The following is a 28,000-nucleotide window of genomic DNA, read 5'->3' on the forward strand; positions in this document are numbered from 1 at the left end:
TTGTAAGGGTCTCCCGGGCCTCGGAGGAGTCGTTGCCTCCGTCTCTCAGCCTACCCCGATACTGTCTCTCTTTGATTTTGGATACAGGGTCACTACTTCTACAGTCTTTTTGAGAGGTTCCTGGTTTGACTCACAATAAATTGATCCACTCTCCCATGATGAATCGTGTGTGTCCGGTACGTGTTTTGTTTTGTAGCTGCCCTTCAGTCAGTTCTTTCCACGGGGGGTTGGAGTGCTTTAAGATGAGCGTGACCCTGTGAAACCAGAAACTGTCACTGAGTAGCGGGATGTCCAGGGACCAGGATCCCTCCTCAGTTCTGCCTTTCTCAGGTCCTCCTGCTCCTCCCAGGCCTCCCCTGCAGGGAGAGGAGGAAGGGCTATGCAAATGAGCATCCGTTTCTTATATAGGGGCTTGTCCTACGCCCTAGCGCCTTTGGTTGCTGGAAAGAACAGGATGGATCTGGTGCTGAGAAAATGCCTTCTCCATGTGGCTGTGATGGGTGCTCTTCTGGCTGTGGGGGCCACAGAAGGTGAGTGTGGGGTGTGTGGACATGAGCAAGTGTGAATTTGGGGTTGCACACTTGCTCTGGTTTTCCCTTCCCTAATGGGAGATAACCAGCAATGCTTCTGGCATCTCCCACCCATTTGATTTAGTGAGGACATGGGCAACTGAGCTCCCTCCCCACATGAAGATTTGGGACTCAGCCTGAAAATAACTCCATTTGCTTGGAAGGGCAAGAGAATAGTGGGTCTTGGTGGCCCTAATTCTGAGACCCCCTGGGCAGTGAGCTGGAGCGGGGGCTCCAAGGGAGTAAAATGAGTGGGAGACTCTTTTAGGCAATGTCTCAGGCACTTGGGATAGGGTATGTAAAGTGAGGAGCAAGAGAATGTATTGGATAGAGGGTAAAGAGGCACCACATCCCCTCTTTGGGATGGGCATAGACGATCACAGCCCAGGCTTTTGTTCTGGGGCTGGGAGAGACAGGCAGAGGGGTCTCAGCTGAGCATCACATGAAAGAGCTCTGGGGGATTGGGGCCTCGTGACAGGAGCAAGGGGGGGTGGGGGTGGTGAGAGGGTCTGGAATGTCCCGTGCTGCTCTGAGGAGGGAGGGTTGGGAGTGGAGAAAGAATGGGGCATCTTATAATTCTCTCGCTCTCATGGTGGGATGCTCAGTGGGATGATTCCAGATCCTCCCCCAGCAGAATCAACCAGGTTTCTGGTTATTCATATTAGAAGTGGAGTGAGGATAGTCTCTGCTGTGCTGAAATATCTGCATCATATTCCAGTGCCCCCCTTTCTCTAGATCCCTGGTCTCACAGACTTCTAGGAAGTTCTCCTTGATCTGACTTCCCTCATTCATGGTGCAGTTTCAAGTCTTTTTCTTTTACTGCACTCCTTATTGTACTCTGGAAACATTCTGTTCATACGTGTCCACCTGAGGCTCTTAAAATATTGTGCTTACTTTTTGGATTCTGATTTTTAAAATCATAAGAAGACATTTTTAGATATTCATGAAATTTTGTACGGACTGGTTTCAATAATTTTGTCTAGTGTGAACTAGCATTGTGTTTATTCAAGAAAATATTGCTTCTTTACAGATACATACTGAATTTGTACGGTTTTAAATAACATTATGTCTGGGATTTGCTTGTGAATGCTTTAGCCAGGGACTTTCCTGGTGGTCCAGTGGTAAAGAATCCACCTTCCAATGCAGGGGTCACGGGTTAGATCCCTGGTCGGGGAATTAAGATCCCACATGCCGCGGGGGAACTAAACCTGCACACCACAACTACTGAGCTCGCGCGCCTCAAGGAGAGAGTCCGCATGCCACAAACTACAGAGCCCATGCGCTCTGGAGCCCCCGCATCCTGGAGCCCACGCACCACAACTAGAGAGAGAAAACCCACACACCACAACTAGAGAGAAGCCCGCACGCTGCAACAAAAGATCCCACATGCTGCAACTAAGACCTGACACAGCCAAAAAAAATAAAGGAAGGAAGGAAGGAAGGAAGAAAGGAAGAAAGGAAGGAAAGAAAGAAAGGAAAGAAAGAAAGAAAGAAAGGAAGAAAGAAAGAAAGGAAGAAAGAAAGAGGGCTTCCCTGGTGGCGCGGTGGTTGAGAGTCCGCCTGCCGACGCAGGGGACACGGGTTCGTGCCCCAGTCCGGAAAGATCCCACATGCCGCGGTGCGGCTGGGCCTGTGAGCCATGGCTGCTGAGCCTGCGCGTCCGGAGTCTGTGCTCCGCAACGGGAGAGGCCACAAGGGTGAGAGGCCCGCGTACCGCAAAAAAAGAAAGAAAGAAAGAAAGAAAGAAAGAAAGAAAGAAAAGTACAGCATTAAAAATGAATACTGTAAAAGAGAAAATTAAATGCTTTAACCAAAAAACAAACCAACAACAAAGGATCGATAAAGCAAATGTGGCAAAATGTTGATAGTTGTTGGATCTGGGTGAGGCATGTGGAGAGCCATCATATCCTTTTCTTTCAGACCTCTCTTTTGGTCAGTTATAATAATTTTGTTTGTCCCCACTCCCAATTTCTACCTGCCTCTGGTCCATCCTCCTCACTGCTTGCTGAAGTGATCCTTCTAAAACACAAATCTGATCATATTCCAAAAGTTTTGAAGGGTAAATTTTATGGTATTTGAATTATATCTCAATACAACAAACAAAAATCATCTGAGGTGGTCTTGCCTACAAGATAAAGGCCAAACTCCTTCGCCTGGCACTCAAAGCCCCCACCCCATCTTCTTGGCCTCATCTCTCACGGTGTACCTCAACCACATTGCTAGTGGTCCCCTATCATGCCATGTGCTTCCATGCCTCCATGCATCTGCTCATGCTGGGCCTTCTGCCTAGAATGCTTTATGCCACAGGTCAACTCCTCATTGGATCCTTCCCAGTCTACCAGAGTGGAATTAATCTGTTTATTCTGTCATTTTGTTGTACATCGTGCATGTTTATTATGGCTCATATTAAGCAGTGCCTTGAATTATAGTAATTTATGCATATGTCTGTTTCATCTACTTTAACCTGAATCTCTTTAGGACCATTTCTTTTTCATTTCTTAAGTTCTTTGCACCTAGCACAGTGCCTGGTACATGGTGGGTATTGGGTAAATTAAAATACACTTTGAATGTGAGAATGAGTGATGTGACATGGGACACTGTGGTCCCCTGAGAAGGGAGTGATGACCTGAGGGTCCTCATTATACCTTCCTTTTAGGACCCAGAGACCGGGACTGGCTTGGTGTCTCAAGGCAGCTCAGAACTAAAGCATGGAACAGGCAGCTATATCCAGAGTGGACAGAAAGCCAGGGGCCTCACTGCTGGAGAGGTAGGAACTTGGCAATTTCTGGGGAGGGTATGGTGGGAATGGGGTGGGGAGAGGAGAGGACCAAGGATTGGGTTGAATGTCGGTTGAGAAGACAGAAAGGGAAAAGGCATATGGGGAGGGGAAGCCAAGGAGTCCCAGCTAACGCAGCTGCCCTTTCCAGGTGGCCAGGTATCTCTGAAGGTCAGCAATGATGGGCCTACACTGCGTGGGGCAAACGCCTCCTTCTCTATTGCCCTGCACTTCCCTGAAAGCCAAAAGGTGCTGTCAGATGGGCAGGTCATCTGGGCCAACAACACCATCATTAACGGTGGGTACCATTCTACTCCAGGCCTCGTTCCCAGGGCTCAGCTCATGCCCTTTCTCCTTCTTCTTCTTTTTTTTAAACAAATTATATATGTACTTAGATTAGAAAACACAGATAAAGCACAAAGAAAAAACAAAATTGTAGTCCCCAAAATGGGGGACAGAAGACCCAGTGGATTTAGAAGTTGGACAGACTTGGATTTAAACCTGTTACCAGTATGTGACCCTGGGCAAGTCACTTAATTGTTTTGTGCTTCCATTCCCTTAATCTGTAGAATAGGGATGATACTACTTTAAAAGTTTGTTGTAAGGATTAAAATGTGATAATATATAAAGAATTTAGCATAATGCCTGCCCTAGCCTACAGTAAAGGCTCAATAGATGTTAGCTGGTGCTGTTATTTTTACTTTTATCCCACTAGCCAGAGCAAATCTTTCTAAACATTTTGATACATTTCCAATCTCTTTCTCTCCAATCTCTATGTATTATACTTACATAGGTATCTTTTTTTTTTTTTTTTTTTTGGCCGCTCAACATGGAGGATCTTAGTTCCCTGACCAGGGATTGAACCCATGCCCCCTGCATTGGAAAAGTGGAGTCTTTTAACCACTGGACCACCAGAGAAGTCCCTACAAAGGAATCTTTAATTATAGTTTCCATTCTCCCCACTACCACCCACAGTGGGTTATATCAAGGAGAATATATTTTGTAGCTAGGGAGTATTCCCAGAGCCCTGCTCTGGGACCCATGTTAAAGGTTTTGGTGTATAATAAGGAAAGCCAGGGTTTGCGGGTGACTTTGTATCTTCCTTTCAGGGAGCCAGGTGTGGGGAGGACAGCCAGTGTATCCCCAAGAACCTGATGATATCTGCATCTTCCCCGATGGGAGGGCCTGTCCGTCTGGCCCTTCACCTCAGAGAAGAAGCTTTGTTTATGTCTGGAAGACCTGGGGTGAGAGACTCCCTTCTCTGGCCTGTCACCCACACTTGGATTCATCTCTTCCTACCTGATCCCTTTTCTTTTGGTCCCACCCCTAAACTCTGTGAGTTTCCCTAATCTTCACCTCCCCATGACTCCGTCTTCTTCCACAGCACCTAGCTAACTCTATTATACTTCTTTCTGGGAACCCTTCTCCAATTACAGTCCCATCCCATGGAACCCCTCGTTAGGACTCCTTTCCTGCCCTCATATACAAACTTCCAAACACCCTCTGAAATAACCATCCTCTCAATATATCTCCTTACCTTCCTTCTCTGGTGCCCTGTCTCTAACCCTTCCCCAGTCCCCTTTGACCAGTAACCCCCTTCTCTACTCTTCTTTCCGAAAACCTCAGGCCAGTACTGGCAAGTTCTCGGGGGCCCAGTGTCTGGACTGAGCATTGGGACAGGTAAGGCAGTGCTGGGCACACACATCATGGAAGTGACTGTCTACCACCGCCGGGGGTCCCAGAGCTACGTATCCCTCGCTCACTCCCGCTCAGCCTTCACCATTACTGGTAAGGACTTAGGAAGGGACAAGACCAGTCTCAGGGCAGGAGGAGGTGGGGAAGCTTGGCTGGGCAGGAAAGGGGAAAGAGGAAATGGTGTGTAGGGGCACCTTATAGGGGCAGAGCCAGGAAGACATGGGCAGAGGAATGTGGGGCTTGGAGCCAGTCAAGGGCCAGGCAGCTTGGGGTTAGAGGATGTGGCTGTGAAGAAGAAGCTGTGGCCCAGACCTGGTTCTCACCTTTTCTGGCTCCAATCTCAGACCAGGTGCCCTTCTCTGTGAGCGTGTCTCAGCTGCAGGCCTTGGATGGAATGAACAATCACTTCCTGAGAAAGCAACCTCTGACCTTTGCCCTCCGGCTCCACGACCCCAGTGGCTATTTGGCTGGGGCTGACCTCTCCTACACCTGGGACTTTGGAGACAGTACTGGGACCCTGATCTCTCGGGCACTTGTGGTCACTCACACTTACCTAGAGTCTGGCCCAGTCACTGCACAGGTGGTGCTACAGGCTGCCATTCCTCTCACTTCCTGTGGCTCCTCCCCAGTTCCAGGCACCACAGCTGGGCATGTGCCAACTGCAGAAATCGTGGGCACTACACCTGCTCAGGTGCCAACTGCAGAGCCCTCTGGAACCACAGCTGTGCAAGTACCAACTGCAGAGGGCACAGGTACCACAGCTGGCCAAGTGCCTACTGCAGAAGTCGTGGGCACTACACCTGCTCAAGTGCCAACTGCAGAGCCCTCTGGAACCACAGCTGTGCAAATACCAACTGCAGAGGGCACAGGTACCACAGCTGAGCAGGTACTAGCCTCAGAAGTCATAAGTACCACACCTGCAGAGATGCCAACTGCAGAGGCCATAGGTACGACACCTGAAGTGTCAACTGCAGAACCCTCTGGAACCACAGTTGCACAGGTAACAACTACAGAGCTGGTGGAGACCACAGCTGGAGAGGTACCCACCCCTGAGCCTGACAGTCCAGATGCCAGCCCATTCTTGTCTACAGAAGGTATTACAGGTAAGAGGGCCAGAATGAATGAGGTTCATTGAGGTGGGGGCATTTGTCACAGCTCTAAAGACCTGAAAGACTTATTCTGGATCCAGATGTTACCCAATCCTTAGCTTACCAGTGGAGTCCCTTCAGAGTCTGCACTGGTTTTAAAGCCCCCCAAGTTCCCCTTAATGGTATGGAAGAGATCCAGAGTTCAGGAAACCAGGGTCTTCTCCTAGGCCATGGGGAGAGAGCTTGTTGCTCCTATGTCTCTGAAAAGACCTGTTCCCTAAAGTGAAGGTCAGGGAGCAGTCTGTGATCATTTACATAATACTTATATCTCATTTTCTGATTAAGTGTAAATGCATAGAAATCTTTCCCAGTTTCTAACACCATTTCCCACCTCTGGATTCCCATCCCAAAGTAGGTTTACCTGGAATTGTGGTAGAAACACTGAAAAGGGAGGAATAAGATAGTGACACTATAATGAGTTAACATACATCAAGTGTCTAACCCAGGACCTGGCACAGTGTGGGGTGTGATAAACATTTGGGATTTTTAAAACTCCAGCTCTACCCCTAAGTGTGACTCTGGGGCAGTCATTTCTCCTTCTGGGCCTCAGTTTCCTTATCTATAAAATGAGATTTCCCAGCTCTTGCCTGATTCCAAGCCTGGATCCAGTAGCTCTGGCTCTACCTGGAAAAATGCCTGCTTGGCCTGTTTCCAGGTGTCATTTGTCTCATGACTTTGCCTCTTCAATCCTCTCCTGCCAGGCTCCCAGAGCCCCCTGCTGGATGACACAGCCACCTTAATCCTGGTGAAGCGACAAGTCCCCCTGGATTGTGTTCTGTATCGATATGGCTCCTTTTCCCTCACCCTGGACATTGTCCGTGAGTCTTGCCTACTTTGGGAGCTGGTGGAGGGAAGGCGTGTGCGGCTTAGGGCTGCCCAGTGGAAGCACACCCTGGAAGGAGTTACCCACCTGAACAAGAATACCCAAATCCCAGGGTTTTCGTTTGAAGGCATGAGGATGGGATCGGGGAGGTAGCCCGAGGACCTTCCTGTCCGTGGGCCTTTAGGGAGGACTGGTAGAGGAGTCCCAGACTTAAAACCTTGCACCTTTGCAGAGGGTATTGAGAGTGCTGAGATCCTGCAGGCTGTGCCATCCAGTGAAGGAGATGCATTTGAGCTGACTGTGTCTTGCCAAGGCGGGTGAGTGTCCCACTGATTGCCCCGAGAACTCTCGGGTTGACTGCTGCCCTGCTCTCTGGTGTCTACTGTTCCTTCCCAGACTCCCTGACATAAGCTGACATCTCTCCCAGGCTACCCAAGGAGGCCTGCATAGACATCTCATCGCCAGGGTGCCAGCCCCCTGCCCAGCGGCTGTGTCAGCCTGTGCCACCCAGCCCAGACTGCCAGCTGGTTCTGCACCAGGTACTGAAGGGCGGCTCGGGGACCTACTGCCTCAATGTGTCTTTGGCTGATGCCGACAGCCTGGCAATGGTCAGCACCCAGCTTGTCATGCCTGGTAGGTACTTGGACAAGAGGTAGGATGAAGAAGGGGAGTGGTAGAGGATATGTGACAGGAAGCAGATGCTGACTATAGCTATGTCTGGGATTCTGCCTGTAGGTCAAGAAGCAGGCTTCGGGCAGGCTCCCCTGTTCTTGGGCATCTTGCTGGTATTGATGGCTTTGCTGCTCGCATCTCTGGTATATAGGTGAGAGCCACACCATGCCGCTCACACCCCCTTATCCCTTAGCACCACCGCTCATGATGGAACCACCACCCCCTTCAAGAAAGCATAGTGTCCAGGAAAGAGCCCAGATTTGGAAGTTAAACAGGTCTAGGCTGCATGCAGTCTTGCTGGTGGGATCTTGGGGAAGTAGCTTAACCTTTCTGAGCCTCTGAAAGGTAGGAAAACTGATACCTGCCTTGTAAGGCTGTTGTCAGGATTCTGGACAATGGGTAAAGCACCTGGTTCTGAAGCAAGAGTGCAATAAATGATGATCTTGATGATTTTTGTTATGAATAATATCAAGAGTGGAGAAGGCTGGGTGAAGTGAGTTCTCCACCTGCATGAAGGGCAAATCCCTAGGTCTGGGGTGCCAAGGGCCTCAAAGCAGGGAAGCTTGTAGGGTGAGAGGGGAATGGACAGAGGTTACCACAGAAATAAGAGAGGATGAACTCTGTTGGTGAGAAGGAGGGGAAGGAGCCGGATCAAGGCCAAGGAAACCTGGGATATGATTCATCCTCTTGGCTGGAGAAGCACAAACAGGTTGCCATTGACTACCACTAACCAGTATCCCTGCTTTTCTCCCAATATCAGGAGAAGACGTACAAAGCAGGGCCGAGCTCTCCCCCTTCCCCAGCTGCCACCCGGCAGAACCCAGTGGCTACGTCTGCCCTGGGTCTTCCGTTCTTGCCCCATTGGTGAGAGCAGCCCCCTCCTCAGTGGGCAGCAGGTCTGAGTACTCTCACGTGATGTCATGATTTACCCAGCGTGGACAGCAATGCCTATCTTTTCTCCAGTCTTCCCTTGGAAACTACCATTGCCTGAAATAAAGACTCAGAACCTGGAGCTGTTATTTCCTTACTTCTGGGAGAATCTATGTCAATAAAGGAGTGGAGGTATAAAGGAAGGAGGTGTACCACTTACTTAACAGATATCCCAGTGGGAAAAAAAGTCATTTTATTCAGATGAGGCACTTTCAATGTATTGTTTGTGACGTGTGTGTGTATGTGTGTGTGTGCACATGTGCACGGGGAATAGTGGAGATGGTGCAGGATAATAAATACTGTGAGGGTGAAGGAACACTCCCCTGAGCTGGCAGGAGTGTTTGGCAGCAATGTACGGAGCCTAGGGAGTAGAGTCCAGGCACAAGGAGGTGGGCTCAAGGCTGGCTTGGAGGCTGAGATGTCCCCCCTCAGCATAAGAAGCCAAAGAAATTGGAGGAGCGGGGGGGTGGGCCCACGAGCATGGGCATCTGGTTCCTGTGGGTAATCTTGATCTGGAAAGGAAGGAGGCGCATTCAGAGATTAAGACCTAGTGCCTTGGGGCTGGAGCAGCAGAGATTTAGGGGAAAATCTGTAGGGTTCAGGGTGGGTTGCCAGGGTCCTAGAGAGGCCATGGTAGGAAGGCCAGGGGCTGAGAAATCAGGATTTGGGAGGAAGGGTGCACAGGGGAACTTGAGGCCTCAGCAGGAAGTAAAGAAGCTGTGGAATGGAAATTTAGGATCCACGGAGCCTGGGGGTTCAGTTTTTGGCAGGCATAGGCAATACTCACTGTACAGGGTGTCTGCATCCAGGGTTCTCCATCAATTTGCATGGGGAGGGTTTTTGTGGTGCTGTGTGAGGTCAAGGCAGATTGGTGGCAATTTCTTTATCAACCGAGTACCAAAACTCTGTTCTTAGGTTGGCCTTGAGACCCTTTGTTACTGAGGAAGGTCTGGTACAGTCCCTCCCCACCATTCCCATACCCTTCTGCTTTCCTGGTCCCACTCCTTCCCTCAGAGCCCCCAGCTTGAGTTTTCCTTACTGGAAGGTGATCTCAGAGCACTTGGCTAGCCGATGTCCAGCATTCTTGAGCTTGGTATAGATCTGGCCCATCTCAATTGCACCCTCCAGCCCTACTACTTCCAGCCGCTTGTCGCTTAGGTCTGGGGGGGTGGGAGGTAGGGAGACAGGTTTTGTAGAAGCAGGGTTCCTCTGAAGAGAGTCACACCTTCTCCTTAGTCCCCCCCACCTCAGCTCCCAAGGCTGCTCCTCTTACCTGGTACACAGGTTTTCAGGATATCAGGGTCGGTGATCACTTTGGCTGTAGCACCTAAGGCCTGGTTGATCCCATGGATATCGCTGTGCGGTCTCTTGGTGTCACCCCAGAGATTGGAGCCCCCATGCGTGCTCGGGATGTTTAGCACTGCAATGCCTTCTAGGGACAGGTTGCTCAGATCCAGTGGTTTCCCACAGATCTGAGGGGAGGAGAGCACAGATCCTTGCCTCACGGCATCATGATGGACGTGACCGCTCCCTCCACCAGATAACACACTGGGATGACTAGGATTTGGAGGTTTGCAAGAGGTGGAGGGAAGTAGGGACTGGTGTATCTTACAAACTTGGGAAATCGGGATTAGAGAGCAGGGAGGTCAAAGTATAGGTTCAAGAATATGAGAAGTTCCTGAGGGCTCCTGTGGAGGGAGAAAGTAAGATATAAGGGGCTAAAAAGGATGTGGGGTTGGCTCTCATCACACCCACCTCAACTGTCAAAGATTCCTCCAGCTTTTTGCACGTTGAGAAGATGGATTCAGAAGTGGCAAATTCGAAGTACCATAGCTTGTTCTTCATTCTGTGTCGGCCCCAACACCAGGCCCAGGAGGGAGGGGACAAATTACACAGTGATGGCACAGGTGGGCTAAGTGACAGGGAAGGGCATCAACCTCCCAACTGCAGTCCCATGGGGAACAGGGAAGCTTGGTTGAGGGGCTTCCTAGAGGTGTCACTGCCCGTCTAAGGACTGAGTCAAACTTGGCCACCACGTGGTCCCTGCTACTGTGTATGCCCACACCCGCCCCCTCTCCCTCACCTGCTGTTGAACTTCTCAGGATATTTCTCCCGCATGATGTGAAATCGGTGAGCAATAGAGGCATCCTGGGGAGTCCAGGGCACATGAGATCAGAGGCTGCCTCATTCCTCAGCACAGAACCCTCTCTTTAACTCTCCAGTTTGGGAGTGATACGTCCCACATTCTGATTTTTTTTTTTCGTCCCACATTCTTTTCTTGCAGCTCACACCACTGTGCCCACTTCTGATTTCCCTGTGTCACAGCTCCTTTACCCTCTACCTTCCTTTTCTGCCCTCCTCCAGCCTCTGCCTGCTTAACCCCCACTTCCTCCCATCCCCCCCATGCCCCACTCCACTGACCACACCAATGGAGAAGTAGTTATTGATGATTTGAAAGGGGACTGGGTCACTCTTTTCTTCAGTTTGTTGGGGTATCACCTCCACAGACCATCGATCCATGTGTACCACCTTACTCGTCTCTAAATCCTTGAGGATCTTCCCCAGATTCTGTCCCTCATACCCTAAGGATGGTATGAAGACAGGTTAGCACTGAACCCTGGGTCCCAAATGGACCTCCTCTCAGCTCCCAGATCCACAGATTCCCAGGGATCCTCTGCCCTGGTTCTGCAGATCCTCCAAGCCCTAAGCAGTGAAAGGGCAGGGTGTTCAGTCATGGCTCCCATGGACCAATCTTAAGGTCAGACTCTTACTGACCCTTTTCTCCACACTGTCACTGTCATGGAGGGTGAAAGTTCCCAATGTGTGTGCGCATCTAACAATAATGCCAAAGTTCATTTGGAAGAGTAAAGAAAATAGCCAGGAAAATGAAAAGTGCTGAAAAAGATAAGTGATGAATGGGAATAATCTCTCTCTTTCTCTGACGCTTCCTCTCCCCATTCTACCAGATAGAACACAGTATAGAGCAAGGGTATCAAAACAGGGTAATAACTGGCACAGTGACTGGAATAAAAAGTTCAATAGTAAAGAACAGAGTGCCCAGAAATAGACTCAAGTATATACGGGAATTTAGTATATCATGACATTTTAAATACATGGGGAAAGATAGATTATTCAGTAAATGGTACTGGATGTAGAAGTCACCCCTTACACTAAAATAAATTCAGGATGGGTCAAAGAATTTAAATGTAAGCAGAATTTGTACTAGCAGAAAACATGAGTGGATGTTTCATAATCTTTGAGCGGAAAAAGCCTTTCTAAAGCATAGTACAAAACTCAGAGCCAAGCAAGAAAAAGACTGAGAAATACAATTATATGAAAATTAAAAACTTCTGAAATCAAACAGAAGTAAAGCAAATATATTTGGAATTTTCAAAATTGCCACAAAATAAACTGAAATAGTTCTGACAAATAAATAAATAAAAAGACCTAACCAAGCAAACAAACAACTTCTGTACAGTTAAATAAACACACACCTAAATAAAAGACAAAAGACAAACTGGGAAAAAATATCTGCAGCACACATAACAGACTAACTTCTCCAACATTCAAAAAATGCTTACAAATCACTATATTTAAAAAGTCAGGGGGACTTCCCTGGTGGCGCAGTGGTTAAGAATTTGCCTGCCAATGCAGGGGGCATGGGTTCGAGCCCTGGTCCGGGAAGATCCCACATGCCGCAGAGCAACTAAGCCCATGCACCACAACTACTGAGCCTGCACTCTAGAGCCCGTGAGCCACAACTACTGAGCCCACGTGCCACAACTACTGAAGCCCATGCGCCTAGAGCCTGTGCTCTGCAACAAGAGAAGCCACTGCAATGAGAAGCCTGTGCACCGCAATGAAGAGTGGCCCCTGCTTGCCACAACTAGAGAAAGCCCGCGTGCAGCAACAAAGACCCAATGCAGCCAAAAATAAATAAATTTAATAAAAAAATAATAATACCATTAAAAAAAAAATTAGGGACTTCCCTGGTGGTCCAGTGGTAAAGAATCTGCCTTCCAATGCAGGGGACATGGGTTCAACCTCTGGTCTGGGAACTAAGATCCCACATGCCACGGGGCAACTAAGCCCGTGCACAGCTACTGAGCTCGTGCGCCTCAACTACAGAGTCCACGTGGTCTGGAACGCATGCACCACAGCAAGAGAGAGAAAACCCGCAGGCTACAACTAGAGAGAAGCCCGAACGCTGCAACGAGCGCTGAGAGGAAAGATCCCACGTGTCGCAATGAAGACCGGAGGCAGCCAAATAAGTAAATAAATATTTTTTTAAAAGTCAGTAGAAAAATGGCAAATAACTCAAGCCAATCACAGAAGAAATACAAATGGCCAATATTCATATTAAAGATGCTCAATATTACTAATAGTTAAAAGAATTGTAAATTAAAATTGTAAATTAGTTAACTTTTTGTGCCTATCAGATTGACAGACTATGAAGACACTGAGAAAACCAAACGCTAATGGGATTATTAATAAACTGGCACTCTCATTTGCTGTTAGTTGGAGCATAAATTGGTATTTCATTTTTGGAAGACAATTTGGCAACTTTTACCAAAACGTTATCAAATTTTATCAAAACATATTCTCCGACACAGCAATTCCACTTTTAGGAATTTCTCCTACAGAAACAAAAATCCACAGAGATGGATGTATAAGGATTTTTGCTGAGGTACTCTGTAAAACAGGAGAAAACTGGAAACAATCTAAATGTCCACCAGGAGGGGAAGGTTATATAAATTATGCCAAATCCATGCTATGAAATAATGTGCAGCTATTGAAATCAGAATGAAATCTCTATGTAGTATCATGGAGAGTTCTCCAAGACATATTCAATGAAAAAAGAAGTCCCAGGACAATGTGTGTAGTATGATCCCATTTATGTTTGTTTAAAAGTTATGTGTGTGTGTGAAAACAGGAAAATGAGTGCAAATAGGAAACAGTTATCTCTGGGGAGGAACGTGGAATTTGGTGAGGGGGTAGGGAAGAGGAAACCTGTATGTGAAGACTCACACATTTTACTCTTTAAAACCTTCCACGGTGAAAATGTACTGATGCATTACTTGTGTAATTTTTAAAAAATAAAATAACTAGTAAAATATTTATACCTTGAGCCAGCAATTCCACTCCTAGAAATCTCTTCTAGAGAAATTCTCACATCTGTGTGCAGAGATAGACTGCAGCATGGTGTGTAATAAAAAACTGAATGCTACCCAAATGTCTATCAATACGGGACTAGTTAGGGAATTCCCTGGAGGTCCAGTGGTTAAGACTCCACGCTTCCACTGCAGGGGGCACGGATTCAATTCCTGGCTGGGGAACTAAAATCCCACATTCCGCGTGGTGCAGTAAAAAAAAGAAAAGAAAAGAAAAAAGTCTTCACTTCCTCACATTCCACCAATGGTTCAACCCACTATAATTTGCCTTTCTCCATACCACCCTGCCGAAACTCTTTTGGCAAAGATTGCCAGTGATTCCTGCCAAAACCAATAGTATATCTTTAGCTCTCATTTTAACACATGAAACTCCTCACTCAGCCTCTAAAATACCACTAAAGTTACGGAGGACCTGTTCTGTTTTTTCTTAGTCTCTGTGGTAAGCAAAACAACGGCCTTTCAGAGGTGTGCACAACCTAATCTCCAGAATCTGTGCATATGTTGCCTTAAATGGCGAAAGAGACTTTGCAGATGTGATTAAGGATTTTAAGATGAGATTATCCTGGATTATCTGGCTGGGCCCTATGTAATCACAGGGCTCCTAATAAGTGAAAGAAGGCTACAAGAAAGAAGAGTCATGGAAGGAGATTTGACAACGGCAGCAGAGCTTGGAAGGATAACATTGCTGGTTGGAAGCGGGGGATATAAGCCAAGGAATACAGGCAGCCTGCAGTAACTGGAAAAGACAAGGCAAGGGATTCTCCCCTAGAGCCTCTAGAAAAAATACAGCCCTGCCAACATCTTGATTTTAGCACAGTGGAAATGATTTTGGATTTGTGCCCTCAAGAACTGTTAAGATAATACATTCGTGTTGTTTTAAGGCACCATGGTGATTTGTTACAGCAGCAAGAGGACACTAATACAGACTCCTTTAATAATTCATCTTCTTCTGTTCAACCCTTAAATACGGTGTTTACCAGGATCTGGCTGTCCTTATCCACTTTCTCTTCTTACCTCTTTCCCTGGGTAACTCATCTACTCTGAGGATGTCAATTACCTCCTAGAAGTTGACTCTCAAACACATATCTTCATCCCTGACTTCTCTCCTAAATTCCTAACATCAATTTCTGACTACCCACCACACATCTCCACCTAGGTGCTCCACTAATACCTTAACTCAGTACATCCAAAACCAAATCTATCTTTCTTCTTTAACTGGTCCTCCTCCTATATTCCCTATTTTTTTAAAAAATTATTTATTTAATTTATTTTTGGCTGAGTTGGGTCTTCTTTGCTGCACGTCGGCTTTCTCTAGTTGTGGCAAGCGAGAGCTACTCTTCGTTGCGGTGCGTCGGCTTCTCATTGCGGTGGCTTCTCTTGTTGCAGAGCATGGGCTCTAGGCCCGCAGGCTTCAGTAGTTGTGACATGTGGGCTCAGTAGTTGTGTCTCATGGGCTCTAGAGTGCAGGCTCTGTAGTTGTGGTGAACGGGCTTAGTTGCCCTGCAGCATGTGGGATCTTCCTGGACCAGGGCTTGAACCTGTGTCCCCTGCATTGGCAGGCAGATTCTCAACCACTGCGCCACCAGGGAAGCCCTATGTTCCCTATTTTAATAAATGGTATCCCCATCTGCTCAGTCCACAAACCTAGAAAATGTCTTAGACTTGTCTTTACCTCTTCCTCCACAATCCATTAGTTACCAAGTATTGTGGCTTCTACCCCATGACTCCACTGGTGCTGCCTTTGCTTTTGTGCTCATCATCTCTTGACTAGACAATTGCAATTGAGGTCCTGCCTTCTTCCTCCAATCCATCCTCCACAGAGCTCCCATAGCAGTATTCCTTCCATCAATCCCCCTTTGAATCCTAGGATTTTTTTCAATATCAACACAAGTTTTCATTAGTGCTGTATTTATATCATTATTTTCATGATTCAGATGGAATTAGCAGAAACTGCTATGAGAGTCTCATTTGCAAAACACAAAGTGAAGACTCAGGGCTTCCCTGGTGGCGCAGTGGTTGGAGGTCCGCCTTCCGATGCAGGAGACGTGGGTTTGTGACCCGGTCCGGGAGGATCCCACATGCCACGGAGCGGCTGGGCCCGTGAGCCATGGCTGCTGAGCCTGCGCGTCCGGAGCCTGTGCTCCGCAATGGGAGAGGCCACAACAGTGAGAGGCCCGCGTACCGCAAAAAAAAAAAAAAAAAAAAAGTGAAGACTCAAAGTTCATGATTTCAAAGTGTCTAATACTGTTAATGAAAAAAAAAGATGTTGAGGATTTAAGCATGCCTCCCCCACAAATGGTCATATGTTTACATACAAGATTTAAATTATATTATGCAGAGATATTTCTCCTTTCTGGAATAATATTTTATATAAAAAGTAATTTTTATTATATACAAACTATAATTTATATATATAAAGTATTATATATGCATACATACACACACACACACCCACACACACCCACACACACCTATTTTTTCTTTTAGTTACATCTATCATGAGTTCCAGAGCTCCCCATGGTTCAGGGATTGCACATTCAAATGCCTCAGAGGCTAGAAACATAAAGTGAGTGACTGGAAGGGAGGTAAGAGGATTGTGGTGAATTGAAGGATACATGACCCACTTCTTAGAAATAACCAAGGTCAAAAAAATTCAAAACACTGCAAGACAAACAATACAAAACACTACACATCATTTCCGTCAGTTTTCAAACTCTGGCAGGATGAAGTTAAAAACTCCTCACTACAGCATTCATGACCCTGCATTTTCTGGACCCTGCACAATTCAGTCCTCCCTCTTCTCATTGCCCACTGTGCACCCTATGTCCCAGTCACAATGAACAACTCGCTTTCCAAAATGCACCACCATGTTGTTTGGTGACTCCTCTGGCCTTACACAACTTCTTCCACCTAGAATACTTTCTGCTCTCCTTAGCAGCCTCCTATTCCATAATCTCCTGTAAGATCTCAGAGCTGGACTCTGAATCCAAGAGCCTCAATTCCAAGACAACTTCCTCAATTCCAGGACAATTTCAATCTGCCCCACACTGACCTCTTTATCTACCAATTACATCTCTCAAACGTTCTCTTTGAAGGGAAAAAGAGACTAGAAATGGGAGAGCAGCTAGGAGACTGTTGCAAAAGACATGGGAAAAATTATGAATGAATGAATGACCCCTGATTACAGCTGACCCTTGAATAACATGGGGGTTAATCTGTGTATAACTTATAGTTGGCCCTCCGTATCCACTGTTTCTCCACATCTGTGGATTCAACCAACCATGGACTGTGTAGTCCTATAGTATTTACTACTGAAAAATATCCTCAATAAGTGGACCGGCGCAGTTCAAGACCATGCTGTTCAAGGGTCAACTGTAATTGGTTGGATAAATGAATGAATCATGGCCAAGCTCCCTGCTAGCTCCATCACTCAGCATCTGGCTTAGCTCTTATACAACCTTCCTTATTCCCACATTGTCCTCTCTATCCCCATATTCTTTGATTCTGAGCCCTAAGACTTGGGAGAAACAGAAGGATATTTTTAGGTTTATAGGGAAGAGGACTGTCACCCTTGACCCTTCTAGGTTCAGACTGTCATCCTTGACCCTTCAGGTCTTTGCTTCTTCCAGAGCTCTCTTCCTTTGGGACAATCCACTTTGGGACACCCCCCCCCCCAATCTGTGCCTCTCTTTTCCACCAAGGCTTTTTCTTCACCAGATGCCTAAATACCTTCTCTATGTGCCTTTCCCTACCTACCCAACTCCCCCATTCCCCAGGAAAACAATTTCTAACCACTTACCTCCTCCCCATCTTAGGCAACGAGCCAGATCATTTCCAGTGCCCAGGGGCAACACAGCAACAGGAGGCACAAAAGGCAAGTTGGCTTTGTCTGTGGAGGCAGGTAAGGAGACGGATGAAGGGAGTTAGCTCTGGAAGGCCACTGCCCCTGGGCCCAGCCCAGAGCCGCTCCCTGCACTGACCAATGGTCTCTAGAATCCAGCCTACTGTGCCATCTCCTCCACACACCAAAACCCGGTAATCAGGAACATCTCTGAAGAATCTGAGCCTGAGACAAAAGGTGAGAGAGAAGATGAGGAAGGATAACTGGACTGAGGCTACCCAACTCTTGGACAGGCAGAGTAAGTACTTCTTGCCTCTCGTTCCTTATAACACCCTTCCCCTTTGTCAAACGACTTGTTTCTATTAAGGGTAGAGAAAAAGTACAATGGGGAAATCTTATAGCCACTTCTTAGTGGTGAGGGAGAGATTGGTATCTCCATTCTTTGAGAGTAGAACAGAGATGAGCTGGAGAATTCAGAGGTAGGGATACCCAGCAAAAGCAGCATTCTGAAGTCTGGTTTCTTGGGCTTCCCCTGGACCTCCCCTCCCAACAGGCACTCTTTCCTGCTCTTTTCCAACATACACAGATAGGCAGACACACACAAACCCTGCGATACAGCCCCTAACCTATACTCACCCTGGCTCGGGACCATCCTTTAGGAGGTTGAACACCTGTCGAGGGTTTAGTAGATACTGGAATTTCCAAAGCACCCTGTGTGGGGAAAAAGGAAAGCTCATGGCAGGGCACAGCATGGATATTCTGTACTCCACTCTCTCTCTCTCTTTTTTTGTTTTGGCCGTGCCGTGCAGCATGCAGGATCTTAGTTTCCCCACCAGGGATGGAACCCCCGCCCCCTGCAGTGGAAGCATGGAGTCCTAACCATTGGACCGCCAGGGAGGTCCCTGTACTCCACTCTCTTGATGTCCTCAAGGTATGTCCCCTGCATACACACAGATACCCAACCTCTGTCCATCTTCCCTCTCTATTTTATAAGACCTAGTAGAGCTCTCCTCACCTCTCCCCTTGCTTCCCACCACTCTTGGGGTTGACAAAGACCAGAAGTGGGTGGGTGTTAGAAACAGGGTCAATCTGCATTGAGGGAAGAAAACAAGGATAAGGAAAGCAGGATTTTGTCAGAGTTAAGATGGGTCCTGGAGACAGGAGCAGAGGGCTGGCATTCCCCCCAGGTGGCTTTCCCCTCCCCCAGGGAGCAGGAACCAGTCCCCAGGTTCCCCACTTCATTCCCTCCCATGAGGTCCCCACCACGAAGCCCAAGCCTCTCAGCCCTGTACCCGCAGTGCCTCAGAGGTGCTCAAATTTAAATCATCCACAGTCTTCTGGTTTGTTTTGCTAATTTTACGCTCCTGTCCAGAGGCCTAGGAAGGGAAGGAGGCAGAAGGAAGGAAAACTGGATTGTGTGAATCCATAAACAGATGAGAGTCTGACTTGAATCCTAAAAATATAGGCTCTCTGCTCTAAATGGCATTGTGTGCGTGTGTGAATGGGGGAAGCATTCCTGTCCCCTCCCAGCCGCTGTCCAGGGATCTCACAAGGACGCTGGGATAGATGGAAGATGGACGCAGGATGTGATCGCGGAGCAGCCCACAGTCACACTCATGGCCCATGGCTGGCAGGCAGTCGTCATGGATCTGAAAGACAAGGCAGGCACGGAGAGATTGTGGAGGGAAGCTCGTCACCTCTCAGCTTGGGGTCTGCTACCGAAAGAGAGCCCTTGGGAGTAAGGCAACCAAGGCTGTAAGGGAGATGTGCCCGAGGGGGCCACCGGAGAGGGCAGCTTAGGGAGGGGCCCAAAGCAAGGCTGGAGGGATAGCTCCCTGACTGACCTCTAGGTGGCACCACACACAATGCAGCCCAACCAGACTGTGGTAGATCCGTATCTTTTTCTGACAGCGGTCGCAGCGTCCAGACTCACAGCCTCCTCGCACCCACACATGTGATTGGACCTTGGGGAGAAAGGCAAACTCTTGTCTGAGAGGGTCTGAGCAGGGACTAGGGGAAGGCCTGAGGGCAGCAATGGGCCAAGAGCCAGGACCAGGGCCAGGACGGGGGTGGTGATCCGGTGGGCGTGGGGTCACTCACACCAATGTCCTTCCGAGACTTGGCATAGGTGCTGACTTCGCAGGGCTGGGCCTTCATGGCACAGTGGTCGTGAACGACGTATTTACAGACTGGGCAAGAGTGAAGAAGGTCAGAGGCTTAGCTGCAGCCCCTCCCCCTATTTCTTCCTTACCTGGGGGTGAGACAGCATCACTCACTGAAACATGGCATATAACCCCTTGCTGTGAGGGTGTAGTACAGAACTCAAGTTTGGGCTGGGGGCTCACCTCCAAGACCCGTGCTTTTTGCTCACTCTTCCCCCTAAAAGAGCAATTGCTACTATATGCCCAACCCCACTCCATTCATGTGTCAGGAACTGAGCTGGATGATGTAAAGGAGGCCCAGATACAACAGCAACAATAACAACAACAATAATAATAGCTAATTTTTATTGCAGACTTAATAGTATGTACATGCACTACATGAAACACTTTTCTTGCATCAACTTATTTAAAGCTCACAATTACCTCATTCTCAGTTGAAGAAACTAAGACTTAAAGAAGTTATGTGGCTTTCCCAAGGTCACATAACCAGTCACTGGCAGAGCCCAGGATTCAAAGTCAGGTCTCTCTAAGTTCAGTGCTGTGTTCCCACAGATAGCTGGGCTGCCCCCCTCTTCCCACACTCCCGGTTACACTCACGGTTACAGCTCAGCCCCTGTTTGCCAAGACCAATGCTCGACTCGCACAGGTTGCAGTAGACTGGTCGGGGGAACCTCTTGGGTCTCCACATGTGCTGCCCATTGTCCTTCAGGGTCTGGGAGGGCACAGCAGATGATCGGGAATGTCTAAGCCCTTAGAGTGCCAACCTCTGGCAAGTACAACCCAAGGCAACTGTTTTGCCCATCCTCACAAGTCTCTCCTACTCACCATCTCCAGACCCAGTAGCACTAGCAGTGGCACGGTGGTGGCCCCAGCCCGGAGCCACTCAGCTAGGGAGACAGAGCCACTGCCATCATAGTCAATCTCTTTCATCATCTCCTGAAGAATCTGAGCAGAGAATGTGGGGAGGTGGACTTCTGGTGTGAGTAACCCCTCAGATCTGACACTTCTCCACTGTCCCCTAGGACAGCCAGCCTAGCCATCCTAGCCAAGGGCACCAGGCTGCCTGTCAGAGATGGGGGGAGGTAGATAAAGGTCTCACTAAGGAGCAGGTACAACAAGGGACATGCAGGAAGAATTGCCTTACCGGCCTCAGCTCAGACACCTCCCAATCCAGGTATTCAGCCACTCGCATCATCTGTATGATGATTTTGTCCACTTCCTGAGGGCCGAGAGGGTAAGAGCCACAGCCATACCCTGCCTCACTACCACCATCCAAACCCTCCTCTAGAAATCAGGGTTCCTGAGTTCCACCCACAGACCCCCTCTCATTCTCAGGTGTCTCTGCCAAGTAAATGAATGTCTATGTGTCTGTGTTTGCAACGGAGCCCCCAAGTCGTGTCTCCAGCATCCTCTTTTAGGGGTCAAGAGCTTGGGACCTACTCCCAGATTTAGTCCTAGAGGACTCAGCTTCTCCCTCTAGCTTCCTCTGCTTCTTAAGATCCTGAAAGAGTTGGGACGGGGGGCACAGACAAATGGACACATATTCCCTTGCACAGCATACAGGTCCCCCAACTCACTGAGCTGTCCAGGATCCCATTTCTGTCCGTGTCGTACAGCTTGAAGGTGACTGTGGGGTGTTTTAGGGGGCCAGGGTCAGTTTGTGAGGGATACCCAAAGAATTCATAACAGAATACAGGGGAAACAAAGAGATAAGGAGAGACTTTTTGGATGAAGAGCCCAGGACTTGGGGCTGGGACTGAGATGGGAGACAAAAAGGGAGGGGAAACAGGTCTGGATTCCACCCTTGGTGAACCTGATCGGCGAGACAGTACACACCTCCCACATCCCATCCCGGGTCCTCCACACGAAAATATACAAGACGTGGGAACTAGGGTGACTATGGTGGATGGCGTTAGGTATAAGGAGTCTGGGGAAACAGAGGAAATGGGTCCATTCTCTGGCCCCACCTTTGTCTGGCCTGTCAGCCTTTAGGAATCCTGAAAAAATGAGGGAAGGAAGGCTGGGGAATACCCTCTCTCCCTTCACCTTTCCTTCCCTCTCCCAGTCCAGAATGGTAACTCACACTCTAGCTTGTCTTCTGGCCGGCCACCCTCCAGAAGGGAAAAGTAGCAGGAGACATCACTGAGACACACCACATCTGGTTACAGAAAGTACAGCAGATCTGAGGTTGGGGCTCCCTCCAGTCTGGCTCTTCTCTTTTCCTTTGTTCCAACTCTTCCCTTTAACTTTCCTCCCTCTGGCTCCTAGGCAAGCCTGGCTACCCTCTACCTCTCCCTCCCACCACCCTGCCCCCAACATGTGACTCAATTCCACTCTCACCCCAAAACCCACACTTAATTTCACTTTTCCTCAGGAGGCCCAGCGCAGTCCCATCTACGTGACCATACCTTCTTTTACAGTCTCTTCTAAGCAGTAACTAGTCCGGAAGGATTGAAACAGTGCCAGGCTTAGGGGACTGGGAACATTATCCACTTCCAGATAGATTTTCAGGAATTGCTGGAATCCTTCGTACCCAATGGCCTACGATGAGAGCAAGCATTACCCTGGGGAGATCTGCAGGATGGGAGTTGGGGACTGAATTGGGAGTGGTGGGGACAGTGACAATAAGTGCAGAGTTGAGAAGCACCCAAGGCAGGAGTATGGTTTATTGGGCTAAGTCCTGAGTTACTAGAATCTCTTGTTTTGTCCTAAAGCAATAGTTGCAGTAACAATGGATGCTGGGGAGAGAGGATAGCAAGGGTTGGGCCCAGAATAATCCCTGGAAGTTGGGCATCCCGATGGAGTAGCAAAAACAAAGGTGGGAGGAGTTGGTGAAGGAGAGGATTTCCCAGCTGCCACTCACATCTCCTTGGAGATATTCAGCCATTTCACCATCCTCAAAGAGCTTTAGGACATCACTGACCTTTCTGGTGGAGTCTAGGATGTGAAGAGAGTGAAGAGAGCATGAGTTTGGTTCAGCTCTCCCTGCCCTCTGCCACAGTCCCACCCAGACATCCAACGGGAAAGAAGATTCCAGTGAGATGAAAAAGAAACTCCAAGAAGAAACACAGAAGTACAGAGAGAAAAACATTTCATGTCCTCCAAGGTGGTTGCCCTCTTTATTTCTCTTCTCTGAGATGTGGTGCAGGCAGTCAAGATTCAGAGAAGGTGGGTAGAGAGCTAAGACCACGGGCATCTTCCTATTTCCCTCGCCTCTTGCTCCCAGCCAGGCATATCTCAGGAGCATCCCGTCTCAAGGCCACTGGGGAAAAGAGGGGGAACTTGGGGGAATGAAGAGGAGGAGGTATTGTCTAAGGGTAAGGTCCCCAGGACTGAATGACTGAGAGGAAGACTCACATTCCATGTATTTTTGCAGCTGGGCAAAATCACTGGGGCTTATTAGGCCCCTCTCCTTGGCCATCTTTCTTTTTTTCTTAAGGATGGACACGAAGACAGCTTGGTAGTAGTACTTCTGGCTCCTGGAACTCTGCTTCCAAGGGTAGCTCTGGAGGAAGATGACAAGAGCATGCGGCAGGACTGGCCAGCTGTCTGGGTCTCTTTGCTTCTGTACACTCTGTTCATTTTCCACTCCTACTACTATTTCTGTTCTTTTCTTGTCTCTGAGTCCCTCCCTAAGTCTCTTCCTTTTCCTGTGTTCCTCTCCTCTGTGTCTCTGTCTCTCCCTGACAGTGTCTGTCCGCTGTCTCTGTTTCTCTGACTCATCCCTGACTTTCTCTCCAACGTTTCTGTATCCTTCTCCAGCTCTCTGATTTCTTCCCCAACCTGTCTTGATTCATCTCTGACCATCCCTCACATCCCTGCCCCCCACCCCTCTTTCCCAGGCTATACACGTCTCTGGGAGTGTGTCCCTCGCCTGCTCCTACCTTTTCTCCCTCCAACCCCAATCTCTGTAGTCTCTGCCGGGCCTAAGCTCTGTCCCATCTCCCTTCGCATCCCGCATCCCGCAGACCCGGCCCTCCGGCGGTTCTCACTGAGATGGCGGCACGCCTCCCGGGCCACTACCCCATCTTGCTCCGCCTCCAGCCCCGGTCCCCAGCCCTGCTCAGTTACCACTCCCAGAGCCACCCACGCCCCGCAGCAACGACCTCTAGCGCTCCTGGCGCGCGCGACAAAGAACCAGCTCTAGCCGGGTCCCCAGCCCCGGCCCCGCCTCGTCTGCGTCCCGCAGCTCCACTGGGGAAGGGCGGGACCCAGGCACGAGAGATTGGGGAGAAGGTAGGGGAAGAAAGCTCTGAGCATCTGCCGGGCGTCTCAGCTCCAGGAGGGTTGTGCTGAGTGTGGGAGCCTTCCTTCCACCCTGCTAGGTTAGCAGTGTTTAGGGAGCCCCAACTTTCAGCTATGGGACCCAGGGACCAAGGAGGAGCCGTCACGTGGATCATGCTGACCACTGACCCAGGGGCCAAGCTGCAGAGGGCAACTTGCCTTGCGGATTCAGTAACAGCAATAACAATATCTTACATTAGCATAGTACAACACCACTTTGGAGTCAAACAAAACTGGGGTTAGTCATATCTGGGTTCCATTCTTAGCTGTGTTACCACTGTGTGACTTGGGCAAAGTACAGCTATAAAATGGCAGAAGGCTACCTATCTTTCACAGTTGTGAGGATTAAGTCAAATAATGTATGGAAAGTACCTAGTATAACACCTGGCATATAGAGGTCCTACAAGGAATGGTAGTTATTGTATTAACAAGTAAAATCAAATTCTATGAGATAGGGAATTATTGGTATAGCCATTCTACAGATGAAGAAACGGGAGCTCAGAGAGGTTGGGACTTCCCAAGGCAGGTGACAAGGGGAGGAGCCAAGGCTCCAACCCAAGAACTTCGTGGTGCAACCCCCTCCCCCACCACCTCTCTGTCCTCCTCTTGTTCCACTCTCCCCTTCACACACTGCCTTCTAGTCTCACTGCCCTCCTCTCTGTTCCTTAAGCATGCCAAGTTTTTCCCTGCTCAGGGTCATGAGACTTACTGCTCTGTCGGCCTGGACCATCCTTCCCCACTCTTGACAGAGCTGACTTCTTGCTTAAGCTGAAACGTCAGCTCCTCCAAGAGACCTTCCCTGATCGTTCTGTCCTAAGGTAGCCCCCCTCCTTTGCGTAGCACCCTCCTTTGTTTCCTTCATAGAATTTATCACAACTGGAGATTATCTTGCCCATTTATTTGCTTCTTTGTTTACTGTTTGTCTTTTCCTACCAAAATGTAAGTTCCACAGGGCAGGAACTTATCAGTCTTATTCACCACTGTATCCCCAATACCTAATGCCCATCATGTTATAAGTGCTCCATATTGGTTGTACAAATAGTTGTATGAAGCTAGGGAGTCATATATGGGGACTCTTAATCCAAGCGCGGTTAAATGGGATGCCAGAGTATCCATCTGGACAGTGAGGGGAACATGAGACAATGTGGGGCACGTATAGTAGGTGCTAAATTAATATTTGTTAAATGAATGAATGATGCTAAAAAGCACTTATTGTGGTACTCCATCCAAGGCCCTGACCTTCTGTCTCCCCTCCGCCCACTTATTTAGGGTGGTTGGGGCAGGCTTAAGGAGGCAGTTAGGGTCTACTAGAATTTTTTTTCTGATGGTGCAAGAAACTTCTCTGTAACCTCTGCCCTTGGGACATCTCTGCCACTCACCTCCATGTATAGCATTCCTGTTCTGGAGGCTCTCTGGGAACACTTAGAAGGGGGTTCTGAGACACTAATATTGTGGAGAAAGGACTCCACCCACCTGGTCCTTTCAATGACTATAATCTAACGTCTCCTGCCAACAGATCTAATGAATATATAATAGTCTTATGGCTAATGGGGTCTGTAAGGCTTAATTAGCCTCTCTGATTACCCCTGGGGATTCTTAGATGGCTCCAAGGTTCTAGGAAATGGAATCTGAGAGAGAAAGTGACAGGGAGAGACCAAACAAGAGACAAACGGGAGAGAAGACAGAATACTTCTCTCTTGCCTGTCTTTTCACAAGCCCCCCCGGTCTTACATGTAGTATATAGGAGAAGTTAAAAGAAAGGACTTTTGAATTAGATAGGCTTGGATTAGAATTCTAGCTCTTGGGACTTCCCTGGCGGTCCAGTGGTTAAGACTCTGCGCTTCCAATGCAAGGGGTGTGGGTTCGATCACTGGTCAGGGAACTAAGATTCCACATGCCACGCAGCGTGGCCAAAAAAAAAAAAAAAAAAGAATTCTAGCTCTTGGGTGAGTTATTTCATCTCCCTGAACCTGTTCTCTTATCAGTAAAATGGTTACCTGGAGAAATCAGTCACCATGGGGGGGTTAAATAAGGTAATACATGCAATATACTTAGCAAACTGCATGGCACAGAGAAAGAACTCAGGAAACATTAGCTATTATTATTATTATTATTATTATTATACAAGGGTGGTACCTAGAGAAACATATCTGGAGATTAGGAAAAATGATGCCTTGGACCCAGGATGGCATAAATTCTAGGGACTCCCAGCAGCAGTGAACCCCAAGTTGTATACCTTCCCACTTGTGTCATGTCTCAGGCACAGGCATGTAATATCAGGATCCTGCATTTTGCCTCTGGGAGGGTGAGGAGGTGGCTATAGAAACTAGACTATCAGGGTCCAAGGACACTCCTGGGCTGGGACCTTGGACATAAAGGCTCCTGCGATTTTTTCAGTTGTGCAGGGCCTTAAAAATCTGGAACAAGTCCAATTTTGTCCTGCTCCATCCCAGCCCTGAGGCTGTAACCTGGGCTAGTCCAGACCAAGGCTAGGGCTAGGAGGGTGGGGTCTGCTGCCCAACCGCCAGCTATTTGTGACTCACCCTTCCCCTCCCTCCTCTGGTTTCCCTGCCTGCCCCTACCAACTTGGGATGAGAAAGTAAGAAGTTGACTTGGAGGCAGAGAATCCTAGAACGTCCTCAGAGCTGGGAGGCACAAACTGTCTTATTTTACAGAGGAAGAAACTGAGGCCCAGATAGAGAGCCACTCTCTCAGGGTCACACCCAGACTCTAGACATAGTGTCCTTAGTCCATTCCATTAAATCTTAGTGTCTCTGGTCTTCTAGATCTTATTTTAAACATTAAATACTAAAATTGCTGGTAACTGAGAGATAACTATGATTTCCAAAGCCAGTGCTAACATTTAAAGTTTCCTTTTTCACATCAACACTCATTGCTCACATTCCAAGTCATGTTGGTTTACCATTACCCAAGAATCAGCTATGCCCCCAGAACACTCAGGCTGACCCAGCAAGGATCCCCAAGGGGCAGGCACTCCCTTTTGAGGGCCCAGACCTGATTACCTGGACTTCTGAATCCCTTAACCACACCAGGGCTTATATCCTCCTCCTGTTTCTGAAGACTGAGGGAGGGTCTCTTCCTTCCTGCCCATCCCTGCTACCAGTCAGTGGCCCCTGAGAGGGAATCATTTGGCTTGAAGCCTTAATATTTGTTAAGCCTCCACAAACATGGCAGATGGTAGTGTTGCCTGATTAAGGGGGTGGTGTTTGTGTGTGTGTGTGTGGGTGTCATTGTGCAGTACAGGAGGAAGTTACGATGTTGGCACGCTTGGGGGATGTGGGCTCATATGGTTAAGAGGTTGAGGAGATGCCCAGCAATACTTGCATTTCTTCCTCAGTAAAGCTCATTTCCCCCACTGAAAGGTGAAAAGTAGGATTCAGACCCAGGTAGTTTCAGAAACTTCCCGGTGACAGGTGTGGAAAGGAGAGGGGTGGGAGGTTGGGGACCAGGAGGCCAAACAAGAACCCTTCTCCACCCGTGCAGCGCTGTGCAGGTTCCAAAATGGACTTTCCTCCGACTCGGGTCCCCAGGAGCCAGCTTCAGCATCTGTCCGAATCATCGGGACAGATGGAGGGCAAGGTCTGCGGGAAACACTACTTACGGGGTTCTGGGCCAGTCCTCCCGCTGCCCCCCGCTCCTGGCGCAAACCCTTCTAGCTACCCGCTCCAGCTGTCACGCTTCCTCCTTCTCGGCCCAGCAGCCCTACCCTAGCCCGTGGGGCGTCCCCTCCCGCGGCCCCCGCCCCGGCCTGCTCCGGTGCGGGAGGGCGGGAGGCGGCAGGGGGCTCGCGGGGGTCTCTACCTTGCCTGCGGAGGGCGCGCTGTCGGAGCTGGAGCGCCGGCGCGGGAGCTGGAGCCCGAGCTGGGCTGGAGGGGACGGGCCAGGCAGACGCGGCTGCCGCGGGGCCG

At 48.8% G+C, this 28,000-nt stretch overlaps 2 protein-coding genes across 7 annotated transcripts; one reads left to right on the forward strand and one right to left on the reverse strand.

The window, feature by feature from the left end:
* The first annotated feature begins 69 nt into the window (after positions 1–69).
* PMEL (premelanosome protein) lies at positions 70–8,746 on the forward strand. The gene is made up of 12 exons (XM_030866685.2): positions 70–176; positions 409–530; positions 3,226–3,336; positions 3,497–3,643; positions 4,455–4,589; positions 4,972–5,133; positions 5,385–6,143; positions 6,890–7,006; positions 7,244–7,328; positions 7,439–7,644; positions 7,747–7,834; positions 8,444–8,746. Exons 2-12 carry the CDS (start codon positions 455–457, stop codon positions 8,583–8,585), a joined length of 2,028 nt encoding a protein of 675 aa, XP_030722545.1. The 5' UTR covers positions 70–176; positions 409–454; the 3' UTR covers positions 8,586–8,746.
* Positions 120–27,990, reverse strand: DGKA (diacylglycerol kinase alpha). 6 transcript variants are annotated; one of them, XM_060305875.1, is made up of 23 exons: positions 23,672–23,806; positions 23,145–23,292; positions 22,651–22,724; positions 22,196–22,328; positions 21,871–21,945; positions 21,365–21,414; positions 20,932–21,006; positions 20,613–20,732; positions 20,385–20,499; positions 19,726–19,814; positions 19,470–19,589; positions 19,176–19,274; positions 18,918–19,001; positions 18,641–18,714; positions 18,262–18,336; positions 17,765–17,850; positions 17,584–17,673; positions 11,035–11,195; positions 10,697–10,761; positions 10,369–10,459; positions 9,887–10,085; positions 9,653–9,773; positions 120–254 (listed from the first exon to the last, which is right to left on the reverse strand). In XM_060305875.1, exons 2-23 carry the CDS (start codon positions 23,206–23,208, stop codon positions 131–133), a joined length of 2,184 nt encoding a protein of 727 aa, XP_060161858.1. In that variant the 5' UTR covers positions 23,209–23,292; positions 23,672–23,806; the 3' UTR covers positions 120–130. The 6 variants fall into 6 exon arrangements, 5 of the variants coding, with proteins under 5 accessions (XP_060161858.1, XP_060161856.1, XP_060161857.1 ...); XM_060305873.2 differs by lacking the exons at positions 120–254; positions 23,672–23,806 and adding exons at positions 8,777–9,461; positions 27,894–27,990; XM_060305874.2 differs by lacking the exon at positions 120–254 and adding an exon at positions 8,777–9,461 and having other exon boundaries at positions 23,780–23,826.
* Positions 27,991–28,000: the final 10 nt, after the last annotated feature.

This window comes from Globicephala melas, chromosome 10 (assembly GCF_963455315.2).
Source record: "Globicephala melas chromosome 10, mGloMel1.2, whole genome shotgun sequence".
NCBI lineage: Eukaryota > Metazoa > Chordata > Mammalia > Artiodactyla > Delphinidae > Globicephala > Globicephala melas.

Excerpts from the sequence above, each read along its gene's own strand:
- DGKA (XM_060305873.2), bottom strand. The coding sequence starts at position 23,208 with ATGGCCAAGGAGAGGGGCCTAATAAGCCCCAGTGATTTTGCCCAGCTG. Across the intron at positions 21,946-22,195 it reads AGAAGAGACTGTAAAAGAAG|ATGTGGTGTGTCTCAGTGAT; the intron begins GTATGGTCACGT and ends TTCTGTAACCAG. Across the intron at positions 20,733-20,931 it reads AGGTGTCTGAGCTGAGGCCG|ATTCTTCAGGAGATGATGAA; the intron begins GTAAGGCAATTC and ends TTCTCTGCTCAG.
- PMEL (XM_030866685.2), top strand. The coding sequence starts at position 455 with ATGGATCTGGTGCTGAGAAAATGCCTTCTCCATGTGGCTGTGATGGGT. Across the intron at positions 5,134-5,384 it reads CTCAGCCTTCACCATTACTG|ACCAGGTGCCCTTCTCTGTG; the intron begins GTAAGGACTTAG and ends CTCCAATCTCAG. Across the intron at positions 6,144-6,889 it reads GTCTACAGAAGGTATTACAG|GCTCCCAGAGCCCCCTGCTG; the intron begins GTAAGAGGGCCA and ends CTCTCCTGCCAG.